A 13,671-nucleotide genomic window follows, 5' to 3' on the forward strand; every position below is an offset into this window, starting at 1 on the left:
ATAAAACCCTTATAGGCCACTATCTAGGATTATTTGTCAGAGCTCTCATAGGAGTACAGGTATGGGATCCGTTATCCGGAAACCCATTATCCAGACAGCTCCGAATTACAGAAAGGCCGTTTCCCATAGACTCCATTATAATCAAATAATCCAAAAATTTTAAAATGATTTCCTTTTTCTCTGTAATAATAAGACAATACCTTGTACTTGATCCAAACTAAGATCTAACTAATCCTTATTGGAATCAAAATCAGCCTACGGGGCTTATTTAATGTTTACATGATTTTTCAGTAGACTTAAGAAGATACATATTACGAAAATATGTTATCTGGAAACCCCCAGGTCCCAACCATTCTGGATAACAGGTCCCTTACTTGTATATAGACTGCTGCATCCTGAAACCAGGTGACCATTCGTATGGTAAAGAGAAAGTTACCTCCTCCTGGCCAGTTAGCGGGAAAACTGCACCAGCCTGTGGTTCTTCTTAGTGAGCATCATGGAGCGATCCTCTGCTTTCCCTTATTTCTTCAATGCCTATGGCATGTGCAGTATAGTGAAAAAGATGGCTTTTTGGTTAAAGTTTGGTTTTGACTCTACTGCACATGTGTACCCATGTGAAGAAAGAAGGTGCAGGAAGACAATTGCTCTGTGGTGCTTGCTGGGAAGAATCCCGGGCCAATGCATTTTTCTGCTAATAAAAACACCAGTGATTTACACTTTCCTTTAAGAAGTGTCAATAGACAAGAACCCTTGCCATCCTGAGAATGGGTAGTAGTGGGTAATAGCATCTCAGTATATTCTCGGAAACAAGAAAGCATCTCTCGTGGGAAACTCTGGCTGCCACATCCACCAGCAAGTAGCTAAACTGACCTTTGCTACAGAGAAATAAAAAATTATAAACTCAGTGATAGAGTCGCCCATTTTGCTAAATTGTAGCCTTACAAAGCATTTGGTTTTTAGATGGTGTCAGTGACCCCCATTGGAAAGCTGGAAAGAGTTTGAAAAAAAGCAAATAATTAAAAAACTATATAAAAGAAAAAAGAAAAATCAATTGAAAAGTTGCTTAGAATTAGCCATTCTATAATGTACTAAACATTATCAATTAGCATAAAGCTGAAACACCCCTTTAATGTTATCTTATACTTGTTCTTGGCTTTTCACCTCTGGCTGTGTTATAAGCTTGTGAATGTCTGGCTGCATTTCCATATCAGTGTTTGCAGAGACAGAGACTCTTTGTCGGTCAACACAAAGGTAAACAGAGTTAGTTTCTATTGTGGCTTGTAATAAAGGTCGTACTTGGGAATATGTCACTCAGTCCTTATACAGTGACTCAGGCAGTTTTACAGCAGCAGAAAAAGTAAAAATATGACCAGCTTTGGAGATGTGAAGAAAGTAATACAAACCTGAGCCACAACATTACATCCAGCCGCACCTTGACAAGCTGCAGTAACCTGATATTTCTCTGCACAGCAGCTTGAGCATGTAACACCATAATAATACATGGCCACTTTAGTTCATTAGTTCACTTTCATTAGGGAGAAGCTTAAGGAGCTATAGATCGGGTACTGAACAACAAAGATTAGCCATATTATAAAAATAGGATATAGGATCCCTTAATCCAGAAACCCGTTATCCAGAAAGCTCTGAATTACAGGAAGGCCGTTTCCCACCTTGAGGTGGGCAATATCGGTCTGATCTGATCGTGGGCCCTAGGGTCCAACGATCGCATCCTAACAATGGGTAACGGGCGGTCGGATTGCGGGACCGCATCAACGAACAGATGCGGATGCGATCCAACGGGATTTTTAGTTGATTGACATCTGGCCGACTTTGGGCCAGATATCGACCGGGGAACCCCTTCGGAGGGCCAATAAGCTGCCAACTCGGTCTGTCGGAAGCTTTTATAGGCCGTGTATCGGCCACCTTAAGAGCTGTATCGTCAGATATACAAGTAGAAACAATAGAATTCTATCTCTATCTGATGATTCAGCATTAACCCCTTGCTGAAGAGCACCTTCAAAGGCACCAAAAAAATGTTTCTGTCTTGGCTGATCGACAAAACCAATATCCAAGTCTTTTGCTAATATCAGTCACCTTGTCTCCCGCCATCAGGGCTGCTCCTGCCATGAGGCAAGGCAAAAACCTTACCTCAGGCAGCAGTGAGTCGCTAGTAAACAGGGGCGTCCTCTGGTAACTTTAAGACATTAATTTTTGGTTTTCAAAATTGAAATTTGGTTCTGCTAACAGAGAGTGCACTCGTTGCTCTAGTGATGCGGCACCCCTTTGACTCACTCCGACACTGAAGTTTTTGAGCGGGAAAGGGGGGCAGCATCAGGGCAGTTGCCTCAGGCAACGCACAGATATTATTGTATGATAATATCTGTGTATGTATGGCCACCTTAAGGGTAAAAGCAAAGCTGAAATCAAACAGAAGCAAACCTTATAGCCAGACACAGCTGATACACTGGAAGGCTAAATACTATACGTTTAACTGGCAATCACTATGGAGAATTAAATCAATATTTGTTCCCAGTGTAAACACCACAGGCAGGATGAGACACAGCATGGGAAAGTTCAGCACACTCAATTCGGCTTTGAATATTATAAACTACAGATGTGTTTTGTAATTCTGGGAGGAGAGTGCAGCCATCAGTCTTTCCCCCAGCTAAATGACAACTATTGCTCAACTGCATATTTTCCTGTCTGCATCTGCCTCCTTGTCAGAATTTTTATAAAAAGCCATTGCCACGGTCCCATGAATATAGCATACATATCGCTGGGAAGCTGTATCGCCCTCGCTAGAATAATTTATGAACAAGGGTTGGAGATCATGGACAGACATAAAGGATATTGATCTCAAACAAGAGTGAATCAGTCTGTGACTCTTTTAGGACAAAGACACACGCGAAGATTCGGGGAGATTTAGTCGCCTGGCGACAAATCACCTATTCTTCGGGCTTCCGGCAATTTAGATTCTAGCCGGTGGGAAGGCTTTTCCGGGAGATTAGCTGCCCGAAGAAGAGTCGATTTGTCGCCGGACGACTAAATCTCCCAGAATCTTCGCGTGTGTCTCTGCCCTTATGGCCAGGCTCACACTGATAACGCTGTTGTTGGGAACATCCCAAACTGAAGCAGATTATTTGAATCACTCTGTCTCTGCATTTTATCCCCTGAGCAATTGGTATAGACTTTTCCTCAGTGTTTCCTTGCAATTGCCCTATTTCAGGGGTTCAGGCACAGAGGTGGTTAGAGAGACAAGCTTCTGACACATCATTTGGACATCACACATATTTTCATGGCTGGTGGCACAACCAAATTTCACATAGTTAATACTCATTTAGCACTTCCCTAAAGGGTTAGAATGCTAGTAGGGATCCCCAGATCTTAGCTGACCATTACCAGCAGTGATGTGCTGGTCGAGTTTTCCTGCCCTGCACCCTCCCAACCTGAACTCGGCCAAGTCGTCCCCTCTATTTATATACCACTCGCCCCGCTGTAACATCATGAAAAGGGCGGGTAGGCACAAGTCTTTAAACTAAGGGGCCGGAACCCAGCAGCGTGAGATTTACCCTCAGGTCGGGAGGGTTTGGGATGGCTACCGCAAAAAATCTTTGGGTTGTGGGTAGAGAGAGTGGAAGGGAGCGCTCAACCCAAACCTGCACACCCAAAGATATTTTGCGGTAGCTAGCCCGAACCCACCATCTGGTTTCGGCCAGCCCACACATCACTAATTGCCAGTCTGCCATCAGTAGTAGCAGAACACTGAAAGGCACTTTTGAAGCTGTGGCTTAGGCATGATATAAAATTCTTGCGTTTGACCCTTGCCTACAGGAGATTTATCATACTCATGAATGAAAATCTTTAGGTCTGCTCCTGTATGAACAGCCTTAGCAAACAGCCCATGGATGCGAGGTCAGATGTGAATTAGTGAATGTTGTCCTCGGTCTGGTTCCAGGGAGAGTTTTATCAGTGAGGATGACTGCCAGTATTCTGCCCAGTAATGCAAACAAATTGGACACGCTCCATTGTGCTGATCTAATAAATGATGTGGTGCTGGAATCATAACATGGGATTAGTCCTGTCAGTGCTACATCATTAAGCATATACGGTAGCGAGTATACCAACTGAATGATCAAATGGATCAGTGCCAAACCTGGGGCATTTCCTTTCAAATAGTTTTTATCCAGTCGTTATCTGAGCGCCAGATGTTGTGAAATGGAGTCACTGCAGTACTCATGTGTATACAAAACATTAGGCACTGGATGTGGGCTATTCAGATACATGAGATTAACATGAATAATTAGAAGAATACAATATTTCTAAATGCGTAAGGGGAATGGCACACCAGCTGGATTTAGCTCCGCTACTAGAAGCAGCAAAAAACCATAGAACTTTTCCTATAATAATTGTCGATCCGAGGACCCAGTGGATCTTCAGTGGAACATCTTGGGCCGAAATCCACCCGCAATTCAAGTTCTAGCTCGGAGTGTCCTCCATTTACCTTTGATTTTTGCTATTTAAAGGAGACATTTTGCGTTAAAATTAAGAATGTACCAGTGCATTATACTCATTTAGATATAGAAGAATTGTGCTTAAAAAAGTAGTGTTTCAGGCTGATTTATTGAATATTTCTGCAAAAACCCTAATAATCCCTCCCTTCGTTTCCACTTCCTGCTCCCTGAATTCCCAGGTTGTGCAGGGGAGCCGGAGGCACTTAGCTCACTGCAATCAGCAGCTAGCAGGACCTGATAGGAAACTGAAGCATGTCTTTGCTTGTGTGACTGTCTCTGGCAGGGACCGTCTTTCGGGAGCTGTAATAAAGAGGCTATTTTTAAAGATAATATTAATTTTTAGCACCATGTAAAAGTAACACCATATATTACTTATAATTGCCTACAAAATTAGGGTTTTTTCATTTATCCTATATGTCTCCTTTAAGTTCACCCTGCCTAAGATGCATTTGCATGGCCAAAAGACTGATGGATCAGATAGGGTGCAGTGTGTGTGTGTGTGATCACTGTGTTCCTGTTAGGGAGAGCCACTGGAATCAAAATGATATTCCTTCTCTTGGGTGAGTTTAATACTGTCTGTGGCACACATAGTACTACTGCTGGTAGGAGCCTATCGCTGAAAAATGTTCATGTCAATGAACTAGTTACTAGAATGCAATAGGTTTATTGCTTCCTGGGCAGCAGTATTGCAGTGGCTACTGAAGAAGGCTTTTCCCTGCGGGGACCACATATAATCCTAAAGGCTCATGATTCAGGTTCATGAAGAGTTTCTGAATGGATAAGTCAACCCCAAAAATTATTTTTGCTTCATAAAAGAAAACACAATTCTAGGCAACTTGCCCATATACATTAAGTACACATTTTCTAGTGTTTAAGTTATTTGTATATGTATTGCTATTGAAAGCAGTTTTTGTCCCTGTCTATTCTCTGCCCTGGTTGCTCTGACTGTTGATACAATGTTGCAACAGGCCCGTTAAAGGGGAACTCCACAAAAACATAACTGAAGCTTTTTGAAAAGTAAACATACTTTCAAGCAACTTTGCATTATACATCAATTAAAAAATATGCAGACTTTTCATGATTTTTAATGGTTTGAAAGGTTCCCTAAGCCTAGCCTCCTGCTCTTCTGCTGATCTCTCTGACTACTTTGCTGAGCTGGCTGACTACTGTTACTTTGTATCAACAGCCATCCATCCTCAGCCTGCATCCTCCAAACCCCACAATTCCCAGCATATGTGATGTCAATAAGGAAAGGAACATCACAGTGCAATGCATTGTGGGTTATGTAGTTCCTGCATGCTGTCTGTAAGCTCTGGAGAAGTTGTTACAATTTGTAATTTCAGTGTTTTAGTCCCTCCTTCCCTGCCAGGATTTCAAATGATGAAGAAAGAACAGCTGGATTTCAGCATAGAAAATGGCATTAAAGGAAAACTATACCCCCAAAATGAATACTTAAGCAACAGATAGTTTATATCAAATTGAATGACATATTAAAGAATCTTACCAAACTGGAATATATATTTACATAAATATTGCCCTTTTACATCTCTTGACTTGAACCACCATTTCGTGACTCTATCTGTGCTGCCTCAGAGATCACCTGACCAGAAATACTACAACACTAACTGTAACAGGAAGAAGTGTTGAAGCAAAAGGCAGAACTCTGTCTGTTAATTGGCTCATGTGACCTGACATGTGGTTTGTATGTGTGCACAGTGAATCTTACGATCTCAGGGGACGGCCCTTATTTTTTAAAATGGCAATTTTCTATTTATGATTACCCAATGGCACATACTACTAAAAAAGTATATTATTATGATAATAGTTCATTTACATGAAGCAGGGTTTTACACATGAGCTGTTTTACTCAGTATCTTTTAATAGAGACCTACATTGTTTGGGGGGTATAGTTTTCCTTTAATTCCTACTTTTTGAAGAAACAGGTAAATGTGATGGGTATATTAGGGGTTTATGTGTTATGTGAGCCTCTTTATCAAATTTTGGTTTGGAAGCCAGAGTTCCCCTTTAATCAACTGCCTTGTCTTACATTGTATCAACAGTCAGAGCCAATTAATGGAATGTATATGGGAAAGTTGCTTAGAATTGTGTTTTCTTTTATTAGGCAAAAAAATATTTTTGGGGATGACTTATCCTTTAAAGGAGACACGTAGGATAAATAAAAAAAACTAATTTTGTAGGCAATTATATATAAGGTGGTGCTGGTTTAAAAAATGTATATTGTCTTCAAAATGAGCCCCTTTATTTGAGCTCCCCATAGATGTTCTCTATCTCAAATATAGGGTGGGTGTGTTCTAATAGTCCATGCCAAAATACAAAGTAGGAGGGGGATAGCCAATCACAGCCCTGCAGTCAGACCACCAGAAGGTCAGCCTAGTTGCTGATTGGTTCCTATCCTACAGCGCAGTGTACGGAATGCTGTCAGCTCTCCTGCACAGCCTGGGAAAGGAGCCGGCAGCAAGTGGAACAGATAGGCTGGACTAGTAGGGTTTTATCAGAAATTTTCAATAAACTAACCAGAAACGCAACTTTTTAAAGCATATTCCTTTATTTCAAAGTTTACTGCACTGGTATATTCTTGTTTTTTACATAATATGTTTCCTTTAAGGTAGAAGCACAGTATTGCCCATGTTTACTGACTGATTGTATGGGGGCAAGAATACAGAAAAATCCCATCCGGGTCCAGGGCCTCATTTGGCTAATCTTTAATCTACATTTTGCATTTCTGTAACACAATATTTCTTCACATTTTTGCATTACTGTAGCAAAGGGAAAGGAAGTGATGTGACAATCTTACTTACAAATCCACACGCTGCCCCCCGCCTGGTGACGAATGAATGGCCTGGGGTGATAAGAACATGTGTTGCTTGGGTTGTTGACCCTAGCAACCACTGGCTTGATTGACAGAGTTTGTACAATTAAGAGATAAATATATTTACTTATATACACGTGTGGATGCTTCTGGGCTGTCCACCCCTCCAGCTGTTATTCAGCAACTCCCATTCAATTTCACCAGCAACTGTCAGTTTATTTGGGAGCTGAAGAAGCAGACTGACCCTCCCTGCTCTATAAACAAACACACACACACACACACACACACACACCTTTGCAAAGCCTACAGTGAAGTGACCAATGGAGTGCAAGAGGGCATGAGCTGTACAGCAGCAGCAGGAGTGGGTAGCGTTATACACAGGTACAGCCGACCCTCAGCAGTAAGCAGGAGTCGGACACATGAGCGATAATCAAGTAGTCAGACACTGGGGAATCCATCTGGCCTCGACTTGGAGCGACTTACCCTGGAAATAGTTAAGGGTTGTTCGAAATCTTTCCCTCCAATCAGCCGAAATCCCCAAGGTGAAGGTCCAGTCATTAGGACACGTTTAGTAGCCATGTTGTGCCCAGCTTTGTCCCACTCACGTTATCTGCTCCCAGCACGGGCTGTTGTCAAAGTTCCACTCGGGACTCTTTCCCTGATCTCTAACCCTGTGAGACAAAGAGGGCGTGGCCTGATAGCTGGGAACGCCCATTTAGCAGCGATACAAAACGTCCTCACCCTACAGTGCCCGTAGCCATTGGCTTTATCTTTTGGGATGGGAAGTTCTGGTCCTGGCTCCTGCCCTCATTCCCGGCCCCTTTCTGACACCGTGCTGTTGCCTTGTATGGAAGAGCAGGGATCCCAAACTCCGGCAATGTTTCATAATGTTACATTCTTTCCCGCCCAGCCCTCTCCCCTTTGCATCAATCGAGCGACCAAGCGCACCCGCCGCACTTTGGAAGGGCTCATGGGAATTGGGAACGAATGGCTGGAGGGGTGTTTCCCCCACACTTCCACTATAGGGTAGCGCTCACAGCTCAGAGAGACTAGGGCCTTACATAAACTAGGGACAAAAGCTTTATGTGATTAAGGGGGGATTTTATCAGTCAAAACTTTCTGTGGACTTCATAGACCTAGGGCATTAGCTAGTGCCGGGCAAATGCCAGCCAAGTCGTGCCTGCCCCACACGACCGTGCCAGGTTGGCGGTTTTCCAGCCAAATTGGGCTACTAATTTAAATTACAGGCGGATTTTGAAAGTACAAACTAGCCAAGGTACGGATCTCGGCTACTTTTCGGGCCTTTGGCTGGTTTGTACTTTGGAAACGAGCCAAAGATGTGCCAAGCCTGAATCTCTCAATGCATGTTGGGTAATGTAATAACAATTTGCCAACTGTCAAGTTTAATGGAAGACCACTATACCCAGCATGCAATGGGACTGACTTGTGTCGAAGTCGTGAGTTACTAGATTTCGGGCTCTGTCACTCTTAAGCATTTTGGCCTTTTTACGGTGACTTTTCTAAATTTCAGACAATTTTGGGGCAAAAATCTGCTGGCCACCCAAATCTCTATAGGTTGACCTGTTTTACCAATATTTATTGTAATTGTATATGGGCCTTGTATATGGGGCCCCTATACCGCCTGGGCCCCCCTCTGTAGTTATGCCCCTGGTGATGGGTGAATTTGTCCCATTTTGCTTTATGAAAAATTTAAAAAAGGAATATTTTCACATATATTCATTTTTTTTAACTTTTTAGACTCCATGTATTGTACTATTTTTGGGCTACTTTTGAAGTGCCTTTTGTCTAGTTTTGGGCTGGTTTTGAAGCTGACTTGGCTGGTTTTGAAAATTAGACCTGGCAACCCTGGACCATGCGCAAACGGGGACGCGCGTGCACAAAGGAATACGGACGGACCAGCATTAGCCCTTGCTTAACCTTCAGTGGCAGACTAGGGGTAGGCTGCTTATGAGCTACGTGCCGGAGCCCCCCAAGCCTTGCGCCCTAGGCACGGGCCTCTTCTACCTGCCCCTAGTTCCGGGCCTGGCGTTAGCTTACAGTTACTATACACGAGCTGAGGTAATTTTTTCTAACAAATTTGAAATAAATGAATTAAAGAATAAATCTGTATTGTAAATTGTATTTACTGTAAAAGGCGACTGATATATATATTTTTTGTTTTCCGTTAAGAGGCAGAGATAAAATCTTTACGGTTCCAACTCTGCAACCATTTAGTATATCTATGGCATCTTAGAGCAGATTCTCGTTTGCCAGAATCCACAGATTGCCTTGTATTCTACACACATTCAAGCTTTATTTGCCCTAATGCTCTGCCGAGTAGTACTCCAACTATGAAAAATTTGACTTTGGGCCAAATAGGTAGCAGTTACAGTTGCCACCTGGCCAATAAAAATTATGGTTGATCCCAATTTTATTAATAGGGAAAAAAGACAAATATATAGGAAGGTATTTTTTTCCAGAAAAGCTGGCAACCCTAGTAGCAGGGCCTGGTTCCAGAATTTCCTGGCAAAAGGACTGCATAAACAAGCTTGGCACTTTTGAAGACTCCAAGGTTTTACACATCTGTGGCCTTATAAAAATATTTACAAAGGTTAGTGAGCCAAATGTAATACTGACAGCAACAAAATATGAAGCAGTCATCACAAATCCTTGCGAAATTACCAGAGTATTAAGAAACACCAAGTTTTTTCTCAGATCTTATTTGCATACACTACTAAATCTTTATGGTATTATGTATTTTTGTGATGTTTTCTTTGCACCATTTTAAATAGGCCCCCTATGTCATGCATGTAGTGACACAGTAGGGGGATAAAATTAGGCCAAATTAGTGTTTTTTTGCTATCCTACTAATTGTGGGCTGAACAAACAGATAGTATTCAAGGGGTCTATAATCCACAAAAAAAAGCACTATGCTTTAAAAGTGTCAGAATTCTTTGTTCACTTATAATGTCTTTGTAATTACAGTAGGGGTGCAGTATTCCTTATAATAATGCCTTTGTAGCTAATGGCATATTACACTGTGGTGCTCATTCACTTACTGGACAAACTTCCACTTTGTTGCCAGAGAAACGTTTTTTTTCCCTTTTTTATCCCTCACTGGAAAATTCCAGGATTCCTTTTAAGAAATTCTATGGGTAAAAGGCTGAGCTTTTCTTCTTTACACTTTACTTTTTACTAAATAATCTGATTTTTTAGTGGGAAAAAAAACCTAAAAATTGCAGAAGTCAGTGTGAGCTGTACTAGCTAATCTATTTATTCAATTCAAGTTTTTTAAAAAATGTTCCCACTTTTATTCAAATGAGTTTTTTATGTCTGAATTTTTTTAAAACACGTTTTAAAATATTTAAAATGTTTATTTGAAGTAGAAAACATTGTAAAATTACACAAATTATACAAGTTTTAATAAATAGGCCTCTCAGTACAGGTATTAGTCTAGAGTGGTTACTCTAATAATAGTGTATATACGGTGTATATATATATATATATATATATATATATATATATATATATATATATATATATATATATATATATATATACTGTATATATATGTTTTAAAAATTAGTGGTGAGCACAACTTCCCCTTCGTGATTCAACGTTTTTATTTATACACACATATAGCCACTCCAACATTTCGGTCCTCTTTGGGACCTTTATCAAGGATAATGTGCATTGTGCAAACAGGCTTTAAATAGTGCAAAGAAAACACCAAAACGACTGCACAGTGTCAATTAGGTTTAGCCAATCAAAATCCATCTCATTTACATGTCATTAAAGTGTCATTGCCATGTGTTAAAACATCAATTAAAAAGAATATAAAATGCAATGTGTTACATCACCACTAGGTGTCTCCATTCTGTGAATTAAAATCTATTCTTAAAACCTCCATATGTGATCCATCCTCTAAAACAGGGGTCCTCAACCTTTTTCACCCGTGAGCAACATTCAGATGTAAAAAGAGTTGGGGAGCAACACAAGTAAGAAAAATGTTCCTGGGTGGTGCCAAATAAGGGCTGTGATTGGCTATTGGTATAATCACTCCCCTCCCTTATCAGCATTTCTTATTATGATTTCTTTGTTGTTCTTAAGTTAAGGTGGCCATAAACGGGCAGATAAAGCTGCCGATATCGGTCGTTTAGACCAATTTCACAGTTTATCTGCCCGTGTATGGGGGCTTCCGACGGGTCTTCCCGATCGTTGATATCTGGCCACGATATCAATCGGGAAGGTTTGATTTTTACCCGACCGACCCATCAGAGCCCCTTGGCGTATCGTAATTTGATCGTTCGACCATACGGCTGAACGTTCGAATTACCCCCGATATAGCCATGCCGTTAGTGGCATATCGGGGAAAGATCAGCTCGTTTTGCGATGTCGCCAAATGAGCAGATCTTTGAGTCTATGGCCAGCTTTAATGGCATCTCTCTCCACAGGTGTCAGATTACCCTGCCATTTGTGTTTGTTTTTGTGTAGCAATAACATAGCTTTGTTAATCAGTCGATGGAAAGTTTTAATGGAAGGGTTTGAGCTCACTGGATCATTTTCTTGAAAATCCGTTCTATGCCTTTTGCTGCATATGCATCCTGCTGCTTCTCATGTGTCCCTCCGTTCAAGCCCCTTACTATTCCCTCAACACCAAACTGTTAATTTAGGCAGATTTGTTGCATATAAACAATATAGTAACAAAAAAAATACATTACTGAAAAAGGTATATAATGCATTCATAAGTGACCACACAGGGTGGATTTCAATCAGTGTCTGATCACGTCCTATTCAAATATCATACAAGCCTGGCAGAATTTTGCTTCAGCCAAAGACAACTATATGTCAAAGGTGTGTTCTGTGACCACTCTACTGCCCACTGTGTTTGTAACCACACAGGCTTGCACCCATTTTGGTACTGCAAGAAATCACCAGTCTATTTTGGGAATGGCTGCATGATTGCCCCTGAAAGTTGTCCTTTTTGCAACCTCTAGTAACCTGCTGCACTAGGATCACCAGTGCAATGTTTGCCCAAATGTTTTGCATTCAGTCACCATTACTTTCCTAATCAAACCCTATACACCAATATCCCCCAACCTTACATACTGCAGCTGGTAAAAAGGATTCTGATTCCAGTAGAGAATTTTTTCCACAAAAAAAGTGTCAGTCTTATTAATATCAGTCACATGATGCAATAGTAATCCTGTCAGAGACCTTTGCACTAGTGATGTGTTGATCAAGAAAAACTCAACCAGCACCTGACCCTAACCTGCAAAATGTTGCTATTGTATGACAAGCACACAACCCACACCTGCATCATTTTACTCTGTGCGCTACTTCTGTGCATGCCTCTGTGTCCAAGACAGGGAATCTTTTAGAGCAGTGGACTGTACTTCCCCAGCCTGACCTGCACCGAACCCTAACCCCAGGACCAGAACTACCCCTAGTCCGTGTTTGCTCTCTCTGCCACTCTCCCCTCCCCTCTGCTGCTCTCCCCTCTTTCACTATACCCTCTGTCACTATCCCCTCTTCCGCTCTCCCCTCTGTAACTATCCCCTCCCCTCTGCCACTCTCCCCTCCCCTCTGTCACTATCCCCACTTCCGCTCTCCCCCTGTCACTATCCCCTCCCCTCTGTCACTATCCCCTCCCCTTTGCCAACTCTCCCCTCCCCTCTGTCACTATCCCCTCTTCCGCTCTCCCCTCTGTCACTATCCCCTCCCCTCTGTCACTATCCCCTCTTCCGCTCTCCCCTCTGTCACTATCCCCTCTTCCACTCTCCCCTCTGCCACTCTCCCCTTTGTCACTATCCCCTCCCCCGCTCTCCCCTCTGTCACCATCTCCTCCCCTCTGCTGCTCTCCCCTCTCCTGTCACTCTCACCTCTGTCGCTATCCCCTCCGCTTTGCCGCTCTCCCCTCTCCTGTCACTCTCCCCTCTGTCACTTTCCCTCTTCTGCCCTGTCGCTTGCCCTGTGCTCCCTTCCATTGCTCTCCCTTCTATGACCATGGCCCCCTACCACATATGGGCAGGTGGTGTAAGAGATGGCCGACCAGGTTTCCTAGAGCACCCAGTCGGCTTGGCCCAGCCCTGCCTAACCCAAGATAGTCAAATTTTTAACCCAACCGGTGGTCAACCCGTTGGTCACCACAGGTTTCAGGCCAACCTGCACATCACTACTTTGCACAGAACCAATAACCTGAATCAAAGTATATTATAATGGTGGTGTTTTTGTTTGCATTCATAATCACCTTCCAGCGATTCTGTACCTTTAAGAAGAAATAAACAGTAGATGACAGATATATTTGAAAATACAGGACAAATACAACAA

General features: G+C 42.2%; 1 protein-coding gene across 4 annotated transcripts in view; it reads right to left on the minus strand.

Annotated features, from left to right (window-relative positions):
* The window catches only part of pdlim1.L (PDZ and LIM domain 1 L homeolog), a 45,608-nt gene extending 37,507 nt beyond the window's left edge, over positions 1-8,101 (minus strand). The window contains exon 1 of one of the 4 annotated variants that reach the window (XM_041568428.1): positions 7,825-8,101. In XM_041568428.1, the coding sequence (XP_041424362.1) occupies positions 7,825-7,920 (96 nt within the window). In that variant the 5' untranslated portion in view covers positions 7,921-8,101. 4 annotated transcript variants of the gene reach the window in all.
* Between the last annotated feature and the right edge of the window lie 5,570 nt (positions 8,102-13,671).

The sequence above is a fragment of the Xenopus laevis genome, chromosome 7L (genome assembly GCF_017654675.1).
Source record: "Xenopus laevis strain J_2021 chromosome 7L, Xenopus_laevis_v10.1, whole genome shotgun sequence".
Taxonomy (NCBI): domain Eukaryota; kingdom Metazoa; phylum Chordata; class Amphibia; order Anura; family Pipidae; genus Xenopus; species Xenopus laevis.